At 51.6% G+C, this 19,337-nt stretch overlaps 1 protein-coding gene across 2 annotated transcripts; it reads right to left on the reverse strand.

Moving 5' to 3' along the window:
• Positions 1–6,539: 6,539 nt before the first annotated feature.
• RTN2 (reticulon 2) lies at positions 6,540–19,337 on the reverse strand. 2 transcript variants are annotated; one of them, XM_031004510.3, is made up of 10 exons: positions 19,069–19,335; positions 17,366–17,410; positions 16,797–17,276; positions 16,437–16,691; positions 10,566–10,773; positions 10,068–10,206; positions 9,857–9,926; positions 9,691–9,737; positions 7,301–7,359; positions 6,540–7,035 (listed from the first exon to the last, which is right to left on the reverse strand). In XM_031004510.3, the coding sequence occupies exons 1-10, from the start codon at positions 19,100–19,102 to the stop codon at positions 6,954–6,956; spliced, it is 1,419 nt and encodes a 472-aa protein (XP_030860370.1). In that variant the 5' UTR covers positions 19,103–19,335; the 3' UTR covers positions 6,540–6,953. The 2 variants fall into 2 exon arrangements, with proteins under 2 accessions (XP_030860370.1, XP_055225717.1); XM_055369742.2 differs by having other exon boundaries at positions 6,989–7,090; positions 19,069–19,337.

The following is a 19,337-nucleotide window of genomic DNA, read 5'->3' on the forward strand; positions in this document are numbered from 1 at the left end:
GTCCTTTGGAAAGGTGTGAGATGGTTGACTTCAAGGGCTATAAATTCTCCCCACTCATTTATCATGAGAGATGTCCTTGTAAAATGTTGTCTTCACTTCATATAGTATGAATCATCCTCGCTCCCAAAACCGTCTCATTTACATAGCGCCACGCATTCTGGGAAGCAGCGTTTGAGCACCTGGCAAGCTGTTAAAGGGCCCAGGACCCCCTTTTTCCAAAATGAAAAGTCAGCTTTTTAAGAGGAGAGATTCATGATTCGGCATTCAGAAGCGCCTTCTCGGAAAATTCCGAATTCTCCTTCTGCGGAGGAGTGGTGAGTGGGTTCCTGTTAGAGTCTGATTCACCCTGGCCCCAAAGGCTCCGAGCAGGCGGCTATAGGGCTGGTGCGACACCTGCTGTTCTTTTATGGAATTGCGTAGGCCGATGGAGCTCCGCGTTCATTCAAACGTTTATTGAGCGTCTACTGAGTCCCAGGAACTGTATCGGTGCTGGTGACGACAGACATCCTGTCCGATTGAGTTTAAACACTAGAAATAACCAATTTCTGCACTTGCGTTTTATGGTTGGAGAAACTGAGACAGACTCAGAAACGGATAGTACCATATTCCGGTTAAAACAGCCCATCCACTTAGGGAAATCGAACTTGTGTTACAATTTTTATTACAAAAAAGGTGATTCTTTTTTCTTAAATTTTTATATATTTAGGAGGTACAGGTGCCGATTTCTACATGCATATGTTGATTGCATCGTGGTGAAATCTGGGCTTTTAGGTGTACTCGTCACGAAAAATTATTCAATATTCTAAGTCAGTGATTCTTTGACAATACCATTCTGCTGCATGAAACTCTCCCATGACTTCCATTTCAGAGTAAAAGTCAAAGTTCTCACCCTGCTTTACAAATCCCTGTAATCCAGCCCCTTTGGTCCCTCTGACCCTGTCTCACATACTCCTCTTCCCTTGGATATTATTGGATTTAGGCACACAGATGTCTTGCTGCACACATGGATCATGCTACCACCACAGGGACTTTGTGCTTGCCGATCCCCTAACCTGGATCTCCTCTTCACATGTTCCCATGGCTCATCGCCTCCCTTCACTCTGTCATCTGATCAAATGTCAATACCAAAAACTCACTGAGTGACCAGCACTCAGTGGGGCCTTCCCTGACCACCCAGTTTAAAATAGCGAGTGGCGGCCGGGCGCGGTAGCTCACGCCTGTAACCCCAGCACTTTGGGATGCCAAAGCGGGTGGATCACGAGATCAGGAGATGGAGACCATCCTGGCTAACACGGTGAAACCTCGTCTCTACTAAAAACACAAAACATTAGCGGGGCGTGGTGGCGGGCGCCTGTAGTCCCAGCTACTCCGGAGCCTGAGGCAGGAGAATGGAGTGAACTCGGGAGGCGGAGCTTGCAGTGAGCTGAGATTGCGCCACTGCACTCCAGCCTGGGGGACAGAGCGAGGCTCCGTCTCAATAAATAAAAAATAAATAAAATAGCTAGTGGCCGGGCTCGGTGGCTCAGGGCCTGTAATCCCAGCACTTTGGGAGGCCGAGACGGGTGGATCACCTGAGGTCAGGAGTTCGAGACCAGCCTGGCCAACATGGTGAAACCCCGTCTCCACTAATGATACAAAAATTAGTCAGGCATAGTGGCTCACGCCTGTAATCCCAGCTACTCGGGAGTTTGAGGCAGGAGAACCGCTTGAACCCGGGAGGCAGAGGTTGCAGTGAGCTGAGATGGTGCCATTGTACTCCAGCCTTGGTGAAAAGAGCAAAACTCCATCTCCAAATAAAAGTAATAATAATAACAAATAAAATAAAAATTTAAAAAAAGCGAGCTCTGTCACTCTATCCCCTTACCCTGCTAGACATTTCCCCACTATTCTGATCACCACCTGCCATTTTCTGTGTCTATTTGCTCACCGTCTGTCTGCTTCTGTAGAATATCAGCGCCATGAAACTATGCACTTTATTTTTGATCATTGCTGTATCTCTAGTGCCTAAAAAGTGCTTGAGAACATAGCAGATGTTCAGTAAATGTTTGTGGAATGAATAAAAGAATATCATCACTGTCTTTTTTTCATTCTTCTTCCAGACAGGATCTTACTTTGTCACCCAGGCTGGAATGCAGTGGCGCAAAAACGGCTCAGTGCAGCCTCGACCTCCCAAGCTCAAGTGATCCTCTTGCCTCAGCCTCCCTGGGATGACAGGCATATGCCATCACGCCCAGCTAATTTTAATTTTTTTTGTAGAAACAGGGGCCTCACTTTGTTGCCCAGACTGGCCTCGAACTCCTGGCCTCAAGTGATGCTTCTGCCTTGGGCTCCTAAAGTGCTGGAATTTCACGCGTGAGCCACAGCACCTGGCCTCACTATCCTTCTTTCAGCCTCAGTTTTCTCGTTTGTATAACCAGACTAGTACAACTGATCTCACTGGAGAAATCATGATATAAAATTCTGACACTGGAAGAGGCAACTGGGAGGAGCTCAGTAAAGGCTGTTTCTGCTGGGCACGGTGGCTCACACCTGTAATCCCAGCACTTTGGGAGGCCGAGGTGGGTGGATCACAGGAGATTAGAAGTTCCAGACCAGCTGGCAAGCATGGTAAAACTCCGTCTCTACTAAAAATTCAAAAAGTAGCCAGGCATGGTGGCTCACACCTGTGATCCCAGCTACTTGGGAGGCTAAGGCAGGAGAATCCCTTGAACCCAGGAGGCTGAGGTTGCAGTGAGCCAAGATTGTGCCACTGCACTCCAGCCTGGGCGACAGAGCAAGACTCTGTAAAAAAAAAAAAAAAAAAAAGTTGTTTTTTTTTGGCTGCAATTACAGGCGCCTGCTCCCACACCCGGCTAATTTTTGTTTTTTGTGTTTTTAGGAGAGACGGGGTTTCACCATGTTCACCAGACTGGTCTTGAACTCCTGACCTCAGGTAATCCAACTGCCTCAGCTTCCCAAAGTGCTGAGATTATAGGCGGGAGCCACTACACCTGGCCAATAAAGGCCGTTTCAGTCTTCAATCTGTTTTGAGCTTGGAGGCTTTAGTCATTCCCAGACCCAAAATCTCAATCAGACCCTCTTCCACCACTTTTGTGATAGATCAATAAACATTTTGTCTTATGGGAAGTTTAACTAAGAGTATCTTTAGAAAGCTTTGGACAGGCGCTGTAATCCCAGCACTTTGGGAGGCCGAGATGAGTGGATAGCTTGAGCCCAGGAGTTCGAGACAAGCCTGGGCAACATAGTGAGACTCTGTCTCAAAAAAAAAAAAAAGAAAAGAAAAGAAAAGAAAAAAAAAGTATTCCCTCTGCTTGGCAAATCCAGATTCAAGATATATCCCCTAAACCCTCTTTGTTTTAATTAGATAGTTGCTGCTAGGCACCTCTGTATACAAATTCTGAGGATGTAAGGACTCCTTGGAACACCGTTATCTGTCTCCTAATATGTGACGTGTGTCATGACGAACAAGTGAGTTTTTGTTTGTTTGTTTGTTTTTTGTTTTTTGTTTTGAGACGCAGTTTCGCTCTGTCTCCCAGGCTGGAGTGTAGTGGCGCCATCTCGGCTCACTGCAAGCTCTGCCTCCCAGGTTCACGCCATTCTCCTGCCTCAGCCTCCCTAGTAGATGGAACTACAGGTGGCCGCCACCACTCCCGGCTAATTTTTTTGTATTTTTAGTAGAGACGGGGTTTCACCGTGTTAGCCAGGATGGTCTCGATCTCCTGACCTCATGATCTGCCCGCCTCGGCCTCCCAAAGTGCTGGGATTACAGGCGTAAGCCACCCCGCCCGGCTTTTTTTTGAGATGGAGTTTCCCTCTTGTTGCTCAGGCTGGAGTGCAGTGGTGTGATCTCGGCTCACTGCAACTTCCGCCTCCCGGGTTCAAGCGATTTTCCTGCCTCAGCCTCCCAAACAGCTGGGATTACAGGCATGAACCACCACGCCCGGCTAATTTTGTATTTTTAGTAGAGACATGGTTTCTCCATGTTGGTCAGGCTGGTCTCCAACTCCCGATCTCAGGTGATCCACCTGCCTTGGCCTCCCAAAGTGCTGAGATTACAGGCGTGAGCCACTGTGCCTGGCTGCACAAACATTTTAAATGTCAATATTTTTGTGTTTATTTTTACTATTGTCTTCTATTTCTGGCAAGCAATACTGGTTTCTGGTGGCAAGGTAACCTTCCTTCTTAAAATACATTTGTTATTATATTATTAAATATTAAACCAATTTTCAAGAAAAATATTAGATAAATAGCAGAACAGGTTGTAGAAAGATGAAGGTCATGTGGGGAATGACTGAGGTTTGGGAAACAATATTATAACTGCTTACTGTGCATTTATTATATGCCAGGCCCAATGCCAAGGGCTTTACATGTAGGTATAGTTATGGTTGACAGTTTTCTTCTTTTTCTTTTCTTTTTTTTTGAAACAGGGTCTTGCTCTGTCGCCCTGTCTGGAGTGCAGTGACGCAATCTCAGCTCACTACAACCTCCACCTCCTGAGTTCAAGCGATTCTCCTGCCTCAGCCTCCCAAGTAGCTGGTCTTACAGGTGCCCACCACCACACCCGGTATTTTTAGTAGGGACGAGGTTTTACCATGTTGGCGAGGCTTGTCTTGAACTCCTGACCTCAGGTGATCCGCCTTCCTTGGCCTCCCAAAGGCTGGGATTACAGGTGTGAGCCACTGCACCTGGCCTCTTTTTTCCTTACTTAATTGTTTTGTAGAGATGAGGTCTTTCTATGTTGCCCAAACTTGTCTCGAACTCCTGGCCTTAAGTGATCCTCCCTCCTTGGCCTTCCAAAGTGCTGGGATTGCAGATGTGAGCCATCGTGCCCAGCCTAATAAGTTTTCCATTTGAGGAAACTGAGGCTTTGAGAGGTGAAGTCATATGCTCAAGGTCACACAGCAAAGGGATAGTAGAGCCAGGATTCAAACCCAGGTCTGTGGATCTTTAGACCTCAGTGTCCTCCCAGTCTCCCCATGGGTCCCTTTGCTTCATCCTTTCCCAGTTTAGTTGTTTTTTTTGTTGTTCTTGTTGTTGCTGTTTTTTGATAGAGTCTCGCCCTTTTGCCCAGGCTGGAGTGCAGCGGCATGATCCTGGCTCACTGCAACCTCTGCCTCCTGGGTTCAAGCGATTCTCCTGCCTCAGACTCCCGAGTAGCTGGGATTACAGGTATGCGCCGCCACACCCAGCTAATTTTTGTATTTTTAGTAGAGATGGAGTTTCATCATATTGGTCAGGCTGGTCTGGAACTCCTGACCTTAGTGATCTGCCCACCTTGGCCTCCCAAAGTACTGGGATTACAGGTGTGAGCCACTGCGCCCAGTCTGTAGTTTTTTTGTGTTTTTTGTTTTGTTTTTGTTTTTGTTTAGAGACAGGGTCTCCCTCTGTAACTCAGGTTGAAGTGCAGTGGTGTGATCATAGCTCTCTGTAACCTCGAACTCCTGGCCTCAAGCAATTTTCCTGTCTCCCGAGTACCTGGGTCTACAGGCATGCACCACCAAGCCGGGCTAATTTTTTTTTTTTTTTTTAGAGATGGGGGTCTTGTTATGTTGCTCAGGGTGGTCTCGAACTTTTGGCCTCAAGTGATCTTCCCACATTGGCCTCCCGAAGTGTTGGGATTACAGATGTGAGTCATCATGCTAGGCCTCAGATTACAGTGTTGAAACTGGAAGTCCAGGGAGGCCCTGTATTTGTTCCCGAGGCAATCAGGGTGGGGAGACGTGGGTGGATGAGAGAAGTTTGTGAGGCAGGATAGACACAGCATTGTGACTGATTATTTGTGGGAGGTGAGTGTGTAGAAGTCCAGAGCCATACCTGGGTGTCTGGCCTGGTGACACCGTGGGCAGTGAAGACATCCCTGAGTTGGAAATCAGGTAGGATGAAGAAGACGTTTGGTTAGATTTAGGGGGGAAGGGGCATCCAGAGGCCGTTGGACACGTGGGTTTGGGCTCAGTTGAGGTGGCTGCACAGTAGGCAGGGTGTGGGATCCATTAGTGATGTCTGCCTTGGGCACTGGCATGGGAAGTGGCTGCCAAGGGCTTGGCTAACCCTGGAATGGGTGGTCTGTCAGCATCTTCCCCTCAATCATTTTTTTTTTTTTTTTTTTTTTGAGACGGAATCTCGCTCTGTCGCCGAGGCTGGAGTGCAGTGGCGCAATCTCGGCTCACTACAACCTCCATCTCCCAGATTCAAGCGACTCTCATGCCTCAGCCTCCCGAGTAGCTGTGATTACAGGCATGCACCACCACACCCGGCTAAATTTTGTATTTTTAGTAGAGATGAGGTTTCACCATGTTGGCCAGGCTGGTCTTGAACTTCTGGTCTCAAGTGATCCGCCCTCCTCGGCCTCCCAAAGTGCTGGGATTACAGGCGTGAGCCACTGCGCCCGGCCTCCCCTCAATCATTTCATAACCTACACAGATGGCAGAGGGAGCTCCTTCCCCACAGATGGGGAAGGTTCTCCTGGAGTGTCACTTAAGTGCCTTTCAGTGCAGAAAGGTGAACAACTGGAGGGTTCTGGAAGCACAAGAGGCCTCGGGTTTTCCACAGGAGTCTTTATTACAGTGTAAATCCAAGCTCAGGCCTCCCCTGGGCCCCATGCAAAGCCCCGGCGTTGGGGCTAGTAGCGTCCAGGAGACACCAACGCCTCACGGCGCCTCCAGCGGCGGGTCCGGAAGTGCAGGGTGGTGCCCTGTCTAGGCAACTACAAGTCCCAGCAGGGCCCGCGGCCAAGGTGCCTCGTCGTTCCTGGACTCCTGGAGCAGAGCCTCTTGGGAAATGTAGTCCTGGTCGCTCAGGTAATTAGCGCAGAGTCCCTAGTGGGAGTGATCCTGACACCCACCGGGAAAAGGCTCGGGCCGAGGAGGGGGGTGGGTGGGAACGGACAAGAGATGGAGGAGGGCAGAGGGCTGCGGGGGGTGGGGGCAGGCGTCCTGAGGGCAGAGACACCGTTCTCATTCGGCTTTGGCTTTGGATCCGGAGACTGCGGCTGCTGCAGAGGCCAGGGCTCCGGTCCCTGGGATTTTAGCTCGGATCCTGAAGGAGAAACAGGTGGGATCACGAGGTGGGGCAAGAGACGCGGGGTGGGCATCTGGGGACAACGGAGAAAGCTGGGTGGGAAACTGACCAAGAGCCCGAAGCCAGCTCCTGCCCTCCACCTAGTGGCCTATATTGGAATTGCCTCCTCAGCCTTTTCAAGGGGACATTACCCCAGGAGATTTGCAGACAGCGAGAGTAGAAAGGAAAGGTTCCCAAGCTCCCCCACTTCCCCCTCCCATCGACTTCCGCCCCATGCTCTTACTTAGCTTTGATGTGGCTCAACTGATTGGTCACCAACCCCACATATTGGTCGATCTGAGCCTGGGGAGACCAAAAAAAGGTGAAAGAAGGGATTGGAGGGGTTTCTTCTCTTTAGTCACATAGGAGGCTGCTTCCTCCCCAACCTCCAAATTAGGAGTTGTGAGGAGTGGCCCACAACGCCACCCCCGGCTCTAAACTTCATAGAATACATTAGATGCCAGAGATGCCAGTTATAGGGTCAGTGAGTTGGGCCATACTCTGTATGGAGAGTGATGTCAGGTGGAACGCACAAGTATCTGGCAGTGAGGCCGTGTCCTGGGCACGATGGTTAATCTTTGAGTGAGTTTGCATACATGTGTGTTGTGGGGTAGGGTGAGAACAGAAGGCACTGGCATTGGTCACCGAGTCCCTGAGTGGATTGATTTATATACTCGTGTTTTTAAAAAAATTATTTATTTATTTTTATTTTTTTGAGACAGGGTCTCGCTCTGTCACCCAGCCTGGAGTGCAGTGGCATGATCTTGGTTCACTGCAACCTCAGCCTCCTGAGTTCAAGCGATTCTCCTGCTTCAGCCTCCCGAATAGCTGGGATTACAGGTGTGCACCAACATGCCCGGCTAATTTTTGGATTTTTTATTTATTTTTTTCTTGTTCTTTTTTTTTCTTTTTCTTTTTTTACTTTTTTTTTTTTCCCTGAGACGGAGTCTTGCTCTGTGGCCAGGCTGGACTGCAGTGGTGCTATCTCAGCTCACTGCCACCGCTGCCTCCCGGGTTCAAGCGATTCTCCTGCCTTGGCCTCCCGAGTAGCTGGGATTACAGGTGGACACCACCAAGCCTTGCTAATTTTTGGATTTGTAATACAGACAGGGTTTTACCATGTTGGCCAGGCTGGTCTCGAACTCCTGACCTCAAGTGATCCGCCTGCCTCAGCCTCCCAAAGCTGGGATCACAAGCTTGAGCCACCATGCCCAGCCTTTTTTTTTTAGATAGATAGGGTCTTGCTCTGTTGCCCAGGCTGGAGTGCAGTGGCATGATCACAGCTCACTGCAGCCTCTACCTCCCAGGGTTCAACCCATCCTCTTGCTTCAGCTTTCAGAGTAACTGGGACTATAGGTGTGTGCCACCATACCTGGCTAATTTTTAACCTTTTTGTAGAGATGGGGGTCTTACTATGTTGCCGAGGCTGGTCTTGAACTTCTGGCCTCAAGCAATTCTCCTGTCTCAACCTCCCAAAGTGCCAGGATTACAGTTGTGAGCTACTATGCCTGGCCTGATTTAAATACAGTTTAATTGTGAGTCTTGGTGATTCCAGCCTGTGAAGGACAGAGTTAGGACTAACTGGCAGGGCATATTATCATGTGGCTCCCAGCTGTGCTGGAGAAGGGGCTGTCAGTCCACCCGCCTGTCTCTGGATAGGATGGATGTCAGCAGTCCTGCTAATGTCAGTCTTGTGGGCAACAGCCAGCCCACTCTTGATTTTATTTTTATTTTTTTATTTTTTATTTATTTATTTATTTTTTTTGAGACAGACTCTTGCTCTGTCACCCAGGCTGGAATGCAGTAGCATTTAACTGACATGTCAGTTAAAATCAAGAGTGAAGGCCAATCTCAGCACTTTGGGAGGCCAACGTGGGCAGATCACCTGAGGTCGGGAGTTGGAGACCAGCCTGGCCAGCATGGTGAAACCCGGTCTCTACTAAAAATACAAAAAATTAGCCAGGCATGGTGGCAGGCACCTGTGATCCCAGCTACTCGGGAAGCTGAGGCAGGAGAATGGCTTGAACCTGGGAGGCAGAGGCTGCAGTGAGCCAAGATCGTGCCACTGCACTCCAGTCTGGGCAACAGAGCGAGACTCCATCTCAAAAAAAAAAAAAAAAAAAAAGGCAGCAAAGGCTGGGCACAGTGGCTCACGCCTGTAATCCCAGCACTTTGGGAGGCCAAGGTGGGCAGATCACTTGAGGTTAGGAGTTTGAGACCAGCCTGGCCAACATGGCAAAACTCCGTCTCTGCTAAAAATACAAAAATTAGCCGGGCACGGTGGCCATATGCCTGTAATCCCAGCTACTCAGAGATTGAGGCAGGAGACTTGCTTGAGCCCAGGAAACGGAGGTTGCAGTGAGCCAAGATCACACCACTGCACTCCAGCCTGGGCAACAGAGCAAGACTCTGTCTCAAAGAAAACCCAAAACAAAACAAAAACAAACAAAAAGCCTGTCCCTGGCTGATGCTGATAAGACATGTTAGTTAGACTCTGGTTGTATTGAGAAGGTGCTGCAGCCAGGACACCTGTGTCTGGCCGGGACATCTGTCAATGGGACCCCGGTTCTGGAAGGAGATGGTCAGAGCCCCATGTTTAGCTGGGGTGCTGACAACTGAGGGTGTCACACTCACCTGGTGCTGCCGGTACAGCAGGGGGATGGTGAATAGACCAATCACTCCTGTGGGTAGAGAGACGGGGGCGTCAGGGTGTTCCCAAGAGATGAACAGTTCCATCTGGAGCCCTGTCCCCTACCAGACTCCAAGTCCCCATTTGCCCCTTACGGCCTTCCCAGCTCACCCAGAATGAGAAGAGTCAAACCATTGAAGATGGCACCCACGAAGGTCAAGATGTAGAAGAGGAGGGCCAGCTGGGGGTGAAGGTCAGGGTCAGCAGAGCCCACCGGGAATTCCCTCCCATGCTGTGAATTTACCCAACAGTCGCCCTCCCACCCGCTAGCCGTGCAGAGGTGAATGGGGGAACCCAGGAGGGGCTGAGAGCTCCAGGCCACCTTGAGGGAATCCACGAGGTCTTCTACCAGGAAGAAGTGCCGCAGCTGCGTGGCCGCCGAGACCACGCGGGAGGTGATCTGCTGGGACAAACGTTCCGTCTGCTCCCGAGTCAGGGTGAGGTCCACATCCAGGTAGGCCCTGCGGGGACAAAGGAGTGTGGGGCGACTCAGTGGGTGACCAGCTCAGACTGGTGCAGGGGCAGCTGAAACAAGGGAGAGGAATGGCGGTTGGGAGAAGACCAGAGTTAGGACTGAGCGGCAGCTCAGAGAAACCACATGTAGATGGCTGGGGTCAGGGTCAGGGTCAGGGGAAGGGATCGAGGATGAAGGGTACCAGGTTAGGATCAGAGATTATGATTGAAGGGTAGGTTAGGGGATTGGGATGAAAAATGATCAAGATGAGTCGGGGTCCGGGTGGGAGTTGGTGCCTGATTTGAGGTTGTGGGTCATGCTTTAGGGTCAGGACAGGGGCTCAGCTCAGGGGCCAGGGGTTCTCACTGGAAAGGGTTGGCTCCATCCCCCCGGTGCACGGCCTGCAGCACTTTGCGGTAAACCCTGAGAGAGATGGTGCCGCAGAGCAGCAACAGAGCCACGTGCGCGGCCACGGACACGATGCTAAAGTGCAGGAGGCAGAGGAGGGAGACCATCAGGCCTGTGAAGACCACTCCTGACGTCCTCGTGTCCTTCCAGTACAGCAGGTCCGCCACTGTGGAGGGGTGGGGGGCATCAGGGCTTGTACCTGACCTGGCTGGTCTCCTCACCTCCCTTTCCCTGTCCTACAGCTGAAAATGACTTCTCGACACACCTGTTTGAGCATAACCTGATTTCCTTTTTTTTTTTTTTTTTTTTGAGAGACAGGGTCTCACTCTGTCGCCCAGGCTGGAGGGCAGTGGTGCAATCATAGCTCACTGCAGCCTCGATCTCCTGGGCTCAAGTGATCCTCCCACGTCAGCCTCCTCAGTAGCTGGGACTACAGGTGTGCACCACCACTGAGCTAATTTTTGTTTTTGTTTCTGTTTTTAGAGGTGGGGGGCTCTCGCTGTGTTGCCCAGGCTAGTCTCGAACTCCTGGCCTCAAGTTATCCTCCCGCATCAGCCTTCCAAAGTGCTGGGATTATAGGTGTGAGGCACAGCACACAGCCCGATTTGCAATTTTTAAAAAATTATTTTATTTTATTTTATTTTATTTCTCTATTGCCCAGGCTGGAGTGCAGTGGCACAATCGCGACTCACTGCAACCTCCACCTCCCTGGTTCAAGCGATTCTCCTGCCTCAGCCTCCTAAGTAGCTGGGATTACAGGCATGTGCCACCATTCCCGGCTAATTTTTGTATTTTTAGTAGAGACGGGGTTTCACCATGTTGGTCAGGCTGGTCTCGAACTCCTGACCTCATGGTCCACCCGCCTTGGCCTCCCAAAGTGCTGGGATTACAGGCGTGAGCCACCATGCTCGGCCGCAAATTTTTAGCGGCCTCTTTTCTTCCTTGCTTACCTCCCTTCTTCTCCCTCTGGAAAACCCAAGTTAAACACCTAGCAAGTCCCATTAATCTTACTCCTCCCCATATAATTATGTGTGGACACAGAAATACAGACTGATGCTTCTTGGTCATTTCTTATGAAAAATGGAATTATGCTGGGCACGGTGGCTCACACCTGTAATCCTAGCACTTTGGGAGGCCGAGGCAGGCAGATCGCCTGAGGTCAGGAGTTCAAAGCCAGCCTGGCCAACATGCTGAAACCCCATCTCTACTAAAAATACAAAAATTAGCCGGGCTTGGTGGCAGGCGCCTGTAACCCCAGCTACTTGAGAGGCTGAGGCATGAGAATCACTTGAACCTGGGAGGCAGAGGTTACAGTGAGTCGAGATCACGACACTGCACTCCAGCCTGGGAGACAGAGCAAGATTCTCTCTCAAAAAAAAAAAAAAAAAAAAAGAAAAGAAAAAGACAAATGGAATTATATACACACTTTTCTGCATCATGCATACTTCACTCCACTTTTCCTCCTAATCAACTGAAATAGCTCCCTCTCCCCCTTTTGTTCCAAAGACAGGGTCTCGCTCTGTTGCCCAGGCTGGAGTGCAGTGATGTGATCATAATTTACTTCAGCCTTGAACTTCTGGTCTCAAGTGATCCTCCACCTTTGGCCTCCCAAAGCACTGGGATTACAGATGTGAGCCATCATCCCTGATTAACTTTTAATTCATTCATTCTTTTTTGTTTTTTTTGACAGAGTCTCACTCTGTTGCCAAGACTGGAGTGCTGTTGCGTGATCTTGGTTCATTATAACCTCAGCCTCCTGGGTTCAAGCTATCCTCCCACCTTAGCCTCCTGAGTAGCTGGGACTACAGGCACATGCCGCCATGCTTGGCTAATTTTTGTGTTTTCAGTAGAGACGGGGTTTTGCTATGTTTGTTAGGTTGGTCTCAAACACTTGGCCTCAAGCATTTCACCTGCCTCAGCCTCCCAAAGTGCTGGGATTACAGGCATGTGCTACCACGCCTGGCCTTAATTCATTCTTTTAAAGAGCTGCATAGTATTCTGTGTTGTGGCTGTGCTCCTGTGCTCTCATTCATTTTATTTAACCATGTACCTATTGCTGGGTCATTCAGTTTGTTTCCTAACCCCTTCACCGCAAGCAGGGCTGCAAGCAACATCCTCCAACAGATATTCTCACCTCCTGGAGTGACTATTTCTGAGACAGATTCCCAGGGTGGAATTGCTGGGTGGACTGGTTGTGTGTGTGTGTGTGTGTGTGTGTGTGTGTGTGTGTGTGTGTGTGTGTTTTGTTTTTGTTTTTATTTTTTTGAGACGGATTCTCGCTCTATTGCCTAGGCTGGAGTGCAATGGCACAATCTTGGCTCACTGCAACCTCCGCTTCCTGGGTTCAAGCAATTCTCCTGCCTCAGCCTCCTGAGTAGCTGAGATTACAGGAGGGCTCCACCACACCCGGCTAATTTTTTATATTTTGGTAGAGATGGGGTTTCACCATGTTGGCCAGGCTGGTCTCGAACTCCTGACCTCAAGTAATCCTCCCACCTCAGCCTCCCAAAATGTTGGGATTACAAGCGTGAGACACCATGCCTGGCCTTGGTTTGTTTTTTTTGTTTGTTTGTTTTTTGTTTTTTTGAGACAGAGTTTCACTCTTGTTGCCCAGGCTGGAGTGCAATTGTGCAATCTCGGCTCACTGCAACCTCCACCTCCCGGGTTCAAGCGATTCTCCTGCCTCAGCCTCCCGAGTAGCTGGGATTACAGGCATGTGCCATCATGCCTGGCTAATTTTTTGTTATTTTTAGTTAGAGATGGGGTTTCACCGTGTTAGCCAGGATGGTCTTGATCTCCTGACCTCAGGTGATCCACCCACCTTGGCCTCCAAAAGTGCTGGGATTACAGGCGTGAGCCACCACGCCCGGCCACATTTTTTTATTTTTATTTTTAGAGGCAGAGTCTCACTCTGTCACCCTGGCTGGAGTGCAGTGGCGTGATCATGGCTCACTACAGCCTCTACCTCCCAGAGTCAAGCAATCCTCCTCCCTCGGCCTCCTAGCAGCTGGGACTACAGGTGGCACCACGATATCGTGCTAATTTTTTTTATTTTTATTTTTTGGACAAAGTCTTCCTCTGTCACCCAGGCTGGAGTACAGTGGCATGATCTCAGCTCACTGCAGCCTCTGCCTCCTGAGTTCAAGAGATTCTCGTGCCTCAGCCTCCCAACTAGCTGGGATCACAGGCATGAGCCGCCATGCCTGGCCTGGATAATTTTTTTTTTTTTTTTTTGAGGCAGAGTCTCGCTCTGTTGCCCAAGCTGGAGTGCAGTGGCGCGATCTCAGCTCACTGCAAGCTCTGCCTCCCGGGTTCACGCCATTCTCCTGCCTCAGCCTCCCGAGTAGCTGGGACTACAGGGGCCCGCCACCATGCCCAGCTAATTTTTTGTATTTTAGTAGAGACGGGGTTTCACCATATTAGCCAGGATGGTCTCGATCTCCTGACCTTGTGATCCACCCACCTCGGCCTCCTAAACCTGGCTAATTTTTAAATGTTTTGTAGAGATAGGGTCTTGCTATGTTGCCCAGGTTGAATTCCTGGCTTCAAGTGATCCTCCCACCTTGGCCTCCCAAAGTGTTGGGATTACAGGCATGAGCCACCGTGCCCGGTCATATATATTTTTTTAATGTCATAAATTTTGAAACACTGCTTACTAGTAAGACCATAACAGTTCTTATTTCCACAAGAAGCAAGAGAAAGATCTTTTCCCGGCATCCTGCCCTGCAATGGGTTGCAGTTCTTTTTAACTTTTGCCAATCTGTCAGGTGTAAAGTGATATCCCCTTGATACCCTTAGCAACACATGTTTCTAAGTCCTAAATGTATTAATCACGCCATACTCCTTTCCAGGGCCTAACTCAAATTTCTGACCCCTTTCTGAGACCCTAAAACACACCTCCTAAACCCAACCTCAGCCCTGACCAGTGACCTTTGTACCCCAACCTTCATCTCATCTGTCTAAACTTCAGGCTCACTCCTGTAATCACAACACTTTGGGAGGCTGAGGCGGGAGGATCACCTGAGGCCTGGACAACATAGTGAGACCCTGTCTCTACAAACAAAATAAGAAAATTAGCAGGGGGTGGTGGCCTGTGGCTCTAGTCCCAACTACTTGGGAGGCTGAGGTGGGAGGATCACTTGCGCCCAGGAGTTGGAGGCTGCAATGAGCTATGATCCCACCACTGCACTCCAGAAAGGGCGACAGAGGGAGACTCTGTGGCTTAAAAAGAAAAAGAAACTTTAGTAATCTGCTTTCCTTTGAGTCCTGAAAACCAGGAACTCAGTACCTTTCTATTTCTTTCCAGATCCTCTCTATCCTCCCACGCTCCCTCCAACGGACCCCTCCGACCGGTCCCTCTTAGAGGCTCACCCCTCACTTCCGTATCCTTCCAATGCATCTCCTCTCATTTACCTCCAAATAGGGCAGCCCCTCCCTCCCCATAGCAGGGCCCTCCCAGGCAGGCTCCTAGTGGCCCGCGCCAGTGGATGGGGGAGGGGCCAGGTCGCCTGAGGCGGGGGCTAAGTTTAGGCACGCTGGGGGGAGGGGGCCTCCCCGCAGCTGTTCTGGCCCGTCTGGCCCCTGAGTGACAGCGCTGCCTGGGGCCGAGGCTGGGGGAGGGGGTCCTCCCTCCTCCTGGGCCCCAAAGTGCTGGCTTGAAGGAGAAGGGACCCCATGCTCCCTCTGGGTCCTCCCTATACTGCCCCTCGGCCCCCTAGCCCCAGCCTGCAGCGCTGCGGAAGCAGATCAGTAATAAAAATGCTCCGGATGTGCAGGAGATAAGGGCGAGTTTGGACCCCGTTCCGCCGACCTCAGCCCCCGTCCAGCCCGTTCCGCAAGCCCACCTTTACTCCCCATATCGGCTCCGAGTGAGAGGCTGGGGACACCGCTGCTTCTCGGGGATTTTGCCCACTTCAGTAGAACCCGGAGGACAGGAGTAGGGGGGGTGGGGCCCCTTTGGACCCAGCCAATGGCTGTCTATAGAGGTGGGGACAATTCCAAAAGTGGAACCGTCTTGTAAACAGCCAAAAGCAATGATGTCTTTAACCATTCCATAGCTGTTCCTGGAGGCGGAGCATATTTTAAAGTGAGGCTGGGTCATTTTACAACTGGCCAATAGATGTGGTCAGGAAAAAGAGGGTTTTTGTTTGTTTTTTTCAAATAGAGATCGAGTCTCCCTATGTTGCCCAGGCTGGTCTTGCACTCTTGGCTTCAAAGGATCCTCCCGCCTCGGCCTCCCAAAGTGTTTAGGATTACAGGCATGAGCCACTGCGCCCGGCCAAAAAGAAGAGTTTTTAAAAGGCACAGAGTTTACTTATAAATATTCTACGGCCACATCTAAATAAGGAGAGAACTGTATTTTTTCAGGGATTTGGCCTGTCCAAAATCAGCCACTAGGAGGAGCACTCCAGAAGAGGGAGGATTATTTTATTTTATTTTTATTTTTTGAGACGGAGTCTCGCTCTGTCGCCCAGGCTGGAGTGCAGTGGCGCGATCTTGGCTCACTGCAACCTCTGCCTTCCAGGTTCAAGCGATTCTCCTGCCTCAGCCTCCCGAGTACAGACGGGGTTTCACCATGTTGGCCAGGCTGATCTCGAACTCCTCACCTCAAGTGATCCGCCCGCCTCGGCCTCCCAAAGGGCTGGGATTACAGGCGTGAGCCACAGCGCCCGGCCGGGGAAATTTTTTAAAAGAGCGGAGTTTATCACGTCTATCTCTTCCCTTTTCCACTATGTACTGTTCCTTTGCGAGGTTGGTCCCTTTAATTGAAAATCCTCTCACCCTTTGCCTTCTGTGGGCCAATGCAGCATCTTCATACACGTTGCTTACCTAGAAGGCGTGGCTCCACCGTGAATTCTAATTGGTCCGTGCTATCGAGGCACTGTCCCCTTACTGGCTCTCGCTCCAGTGGCCCCCACTGCTTTTCTTCCTCTTCCAGCAATGGCTCTTCGGGCCCAGAGTTAGAATCTCGCGATCGGGATGGGGACGGAGTACCGGCCTGGGGTGTCCCAGAGCCCGGACTGAGCTGGGGAGTCAAGACCTCGGGCGATGAGGGCTGAGCAAGTCGCAGTCGTAGGTCCAGTTCTGATACGGTAGAGAGAGAAGGCCGTGAGCTTTCTTCTTGGAGGTGCCCCAAGGAGAAACCACCCACCCCTCTTGGCTTCGGTCCCAGCACCTCGGACATCTCACCTTCCCCAGCTTCTCCTGCCTCCAATCTGTTGGGTTCTTCGGGTTCTTCGTCTTCCAGCGGGGTGGAGCTGCTGGTGGAAGAGTCCTCCCCGGATCCTGTTCCCCGGGCCACCCAGCCCAGATGGTCCAACCGAAGCCTCAGGTCTTCCAGAGGGCGCTCGGATGGAGGGGCGGTGTCAGGATCACCCCGTCGTCCAGGCTCCGGGGATTGGCTCAGGCTGGGGATGCTCTCCAAGCTGTCGCCCAGGCTGGGCTGAGGGTGCTGGTCTCGTGGTTCCGAGACTGAGCGGCCCTGGGGGCGGGGGCGGCGGGCAGTTGAATCCCTGCGGCCCCCAGAGCCCACTACACCATCAAAGGCGATGTAGGAGAAGGTCAGCTCCCGGGGGGTGCCCCAGTCCTGCGACGTGGTCTCCTCTTCGTCCTCCTCTGAGAATTCCCGGGCTGTGTGCAGCTCTCGAAAATCGGAGTCGTCGTTCCCTCCTGCAGTGGGTGAAGGAGAGCCTTGTTTCCCTCAGCAGGTCCCTGAGCTGCCCAGCCCTGAGCCCCTTCACATGCTCCCCACCACTTACCTTCTGTGGAATCAGGAGTTGAGGAGGCTGTAGACGGAGCTTCTTCTGCGAGAGGGAAAGAATCGAAGACTCTTAGAAGCTTAGACTGTCCGAATCACAGAAGTGTCCCAGTCCTGGAATCTTAGAATATTTGAATCACGGGACTTTTAGAACATTCTGCACACAGACTCTAAAACCTAGCATCACTGCCTAATGAAGCTCAGAGTCTTTGAAGTCCAAATCCAGGAATCTTAATCTTAGAGTCTTCAAAGTAGGAATCTTAGGAGGTTTCAATTCATTCATTCGTTCAACAACCACTTATTGAGCACCTACTATGTGCCAGGCACTGTTCTAGGTCCTGGGGATACAGCTGTGAAGAAAACAGACAAAATCCCTGCCCTCCTAGAGCTGACACTCTTTGGGATAGACAAACAATAAACAAGTGAATATATGACGTCGGGTGCAGATGAGCATATGGAGAAAAGTAAAGAAGGGTAGGGGAAGAGAAAGTGAAGGGGCGCTGTTTCTCATAGGGTGGTCAAGAAGGCTTCTCTGATAAGATGACGTTTGAGCAGAGATCTGAAGGAAGTGAGGAAGCCATGCAGATGTTCAGGGACGTCTTCCAGGTAGAGAAGAAAGCCAGTGCAAAGGCCCTGAGCCAGGCACCATGCTTGGCATCTGAGGAACTGAGAGGTGCGAAGATATGACTGGAGAAGAGTGACTGAGGAGGAGAGGAGTGGGAGGTGAGAACAGAGAGGTAAGGGCGGTGGGGAGAGACAGACGAGGTGGTCCTCCCTTTGTAATCTGAAGTTAACGACAAGACCTTAGACTGTTGGGATGATACTCGAAAATGCTGAAATCACCAATTCTTAGAATTTTGGCATCTGGACACGCGAGACATGGAAATGGCTAGATCTAAGGGTGTTGAAATCCCCAGCTGTCAGAACCCCCATGTGTGGGACAGAGAACGGTAGACATGGACTGTCATAGCTGTGAGCTCAGAGATTGTGAGGATCAGGCTAGGCGTTTTCAGCTGGGAATCCAGCCCCTTAGAGCTAGTTCAGAGCTTTGCACATAGATGATGCTCAATGCGGTTTGGAAATTGAAATCTGACGCCCTGTGCCCTCACCTCGTTTCCTCAGCTGGGGAATGGGAGGCCTGGAATGGTGTGGGTCTTCCCCAGGATTACCATTAACCAGTGGTAAAGACCGCTAAGGACCCATGAGTCCTTGCCCCCAAACCACGGATGGCTGTTTTCCCGGGACAGGGTTGGACAGTTTGGGCGAGGTCGGGGCTGCCTCTTGGACAGAAAACGGGGATGGGATGCGAAGACAAGTGATTGGGAGCCAGACCCCTGTTTTCCATCCTGGCTCTACCCTCCGTTCAACCCCCTCCCCGCCAGCTGCGGCCAGCACCAGAGCCAGGGGACAGCTCCCCGCGCGCGTCCTCGCTCCTGGGCGGGGCCGGGCGGTACGTCCCAGAAGCGCAGCGCGCCCCCCGCCTGCTGTCTCAGTGCCCCTCACCTCCGCCCTGTTTCGTCCAGGTCCTCCGGGTCAGGCTGCCCCCGTCGCCGCCAGAGCGCGGGGGAGGGGAGAGCTTCCTTTGTCTCCTATGCCTCCTCCCCCCATCCCGGCTCTCCTGCGGGCAAGCGCCGAGGGGACACCGGGGAGTACCCCACCTGAACCTCTGGGGCCCACACCAGGCCCCAGCCTTCCTCTACTCACTGCAGTGGGCGAAGACCGGCAGGACCTGCCCCATGGCCCCCCTCGGGCCTGCATCGGGACCCCCGCCCACTCCGGCTGTGCCGCCCTGGGCCCGGGGTCGCGGGCGCTCATCTCCGCCGCGCCCACGACGCCGCTGCCATTCTCGCCGCCTCCTCCTCCCGGGCTGCTCCAGCAGCCGCCGCCGCCGTCGCCGCCGCCGCCGCCGCCGCCCTGTGCTCGGCTCGGCGGGGGCGGGCGGGGCCGAGGTGGGGAAGGCACTGCAGCGCGCG

Source organism: Gorilla gorilla, chromosome 20 (genome assembly GCF_029281585.2).
Source record: "Gorilla gorilla gorilla isolate KB3781 chromosome 20, NHGRI_mGorGor1-v2.1_pri, whole genome shotgun sequence".
Lineage (NCBI taxonomy): Eukaryota > Metazoa > Chordata > Mammalia > Primates > Hominidae > Gorilla > Gorilla gorilla.

What these genes read in the sequence shown, in the direction of transcription:
- RTN2 (XM_031004510.3), bottom strand. Translation starts at nt 19,102, where the DNA reads ATGGGGCAGGTCCTGCCGGTCTTCGCCCACTGCA. An exon ending in GATGGAGCCAACCCTTTCCA is followed by an intron (nt 10,207 to 10,565) that starts GTGAGAACCCCT and finishes TTGTCCCCGCAG; the next exon opens with GGCCTACCTGGATGTGGACC. An exon ending in TGCTGTACCGGCAGCACCAG is followed by an intron (nt 7,360 to 9,690) that starts GTGAGTGTGACA and finishes TGGTCTCCCCAG; the next exon opens with GCTCAGATCGACCAATATGT.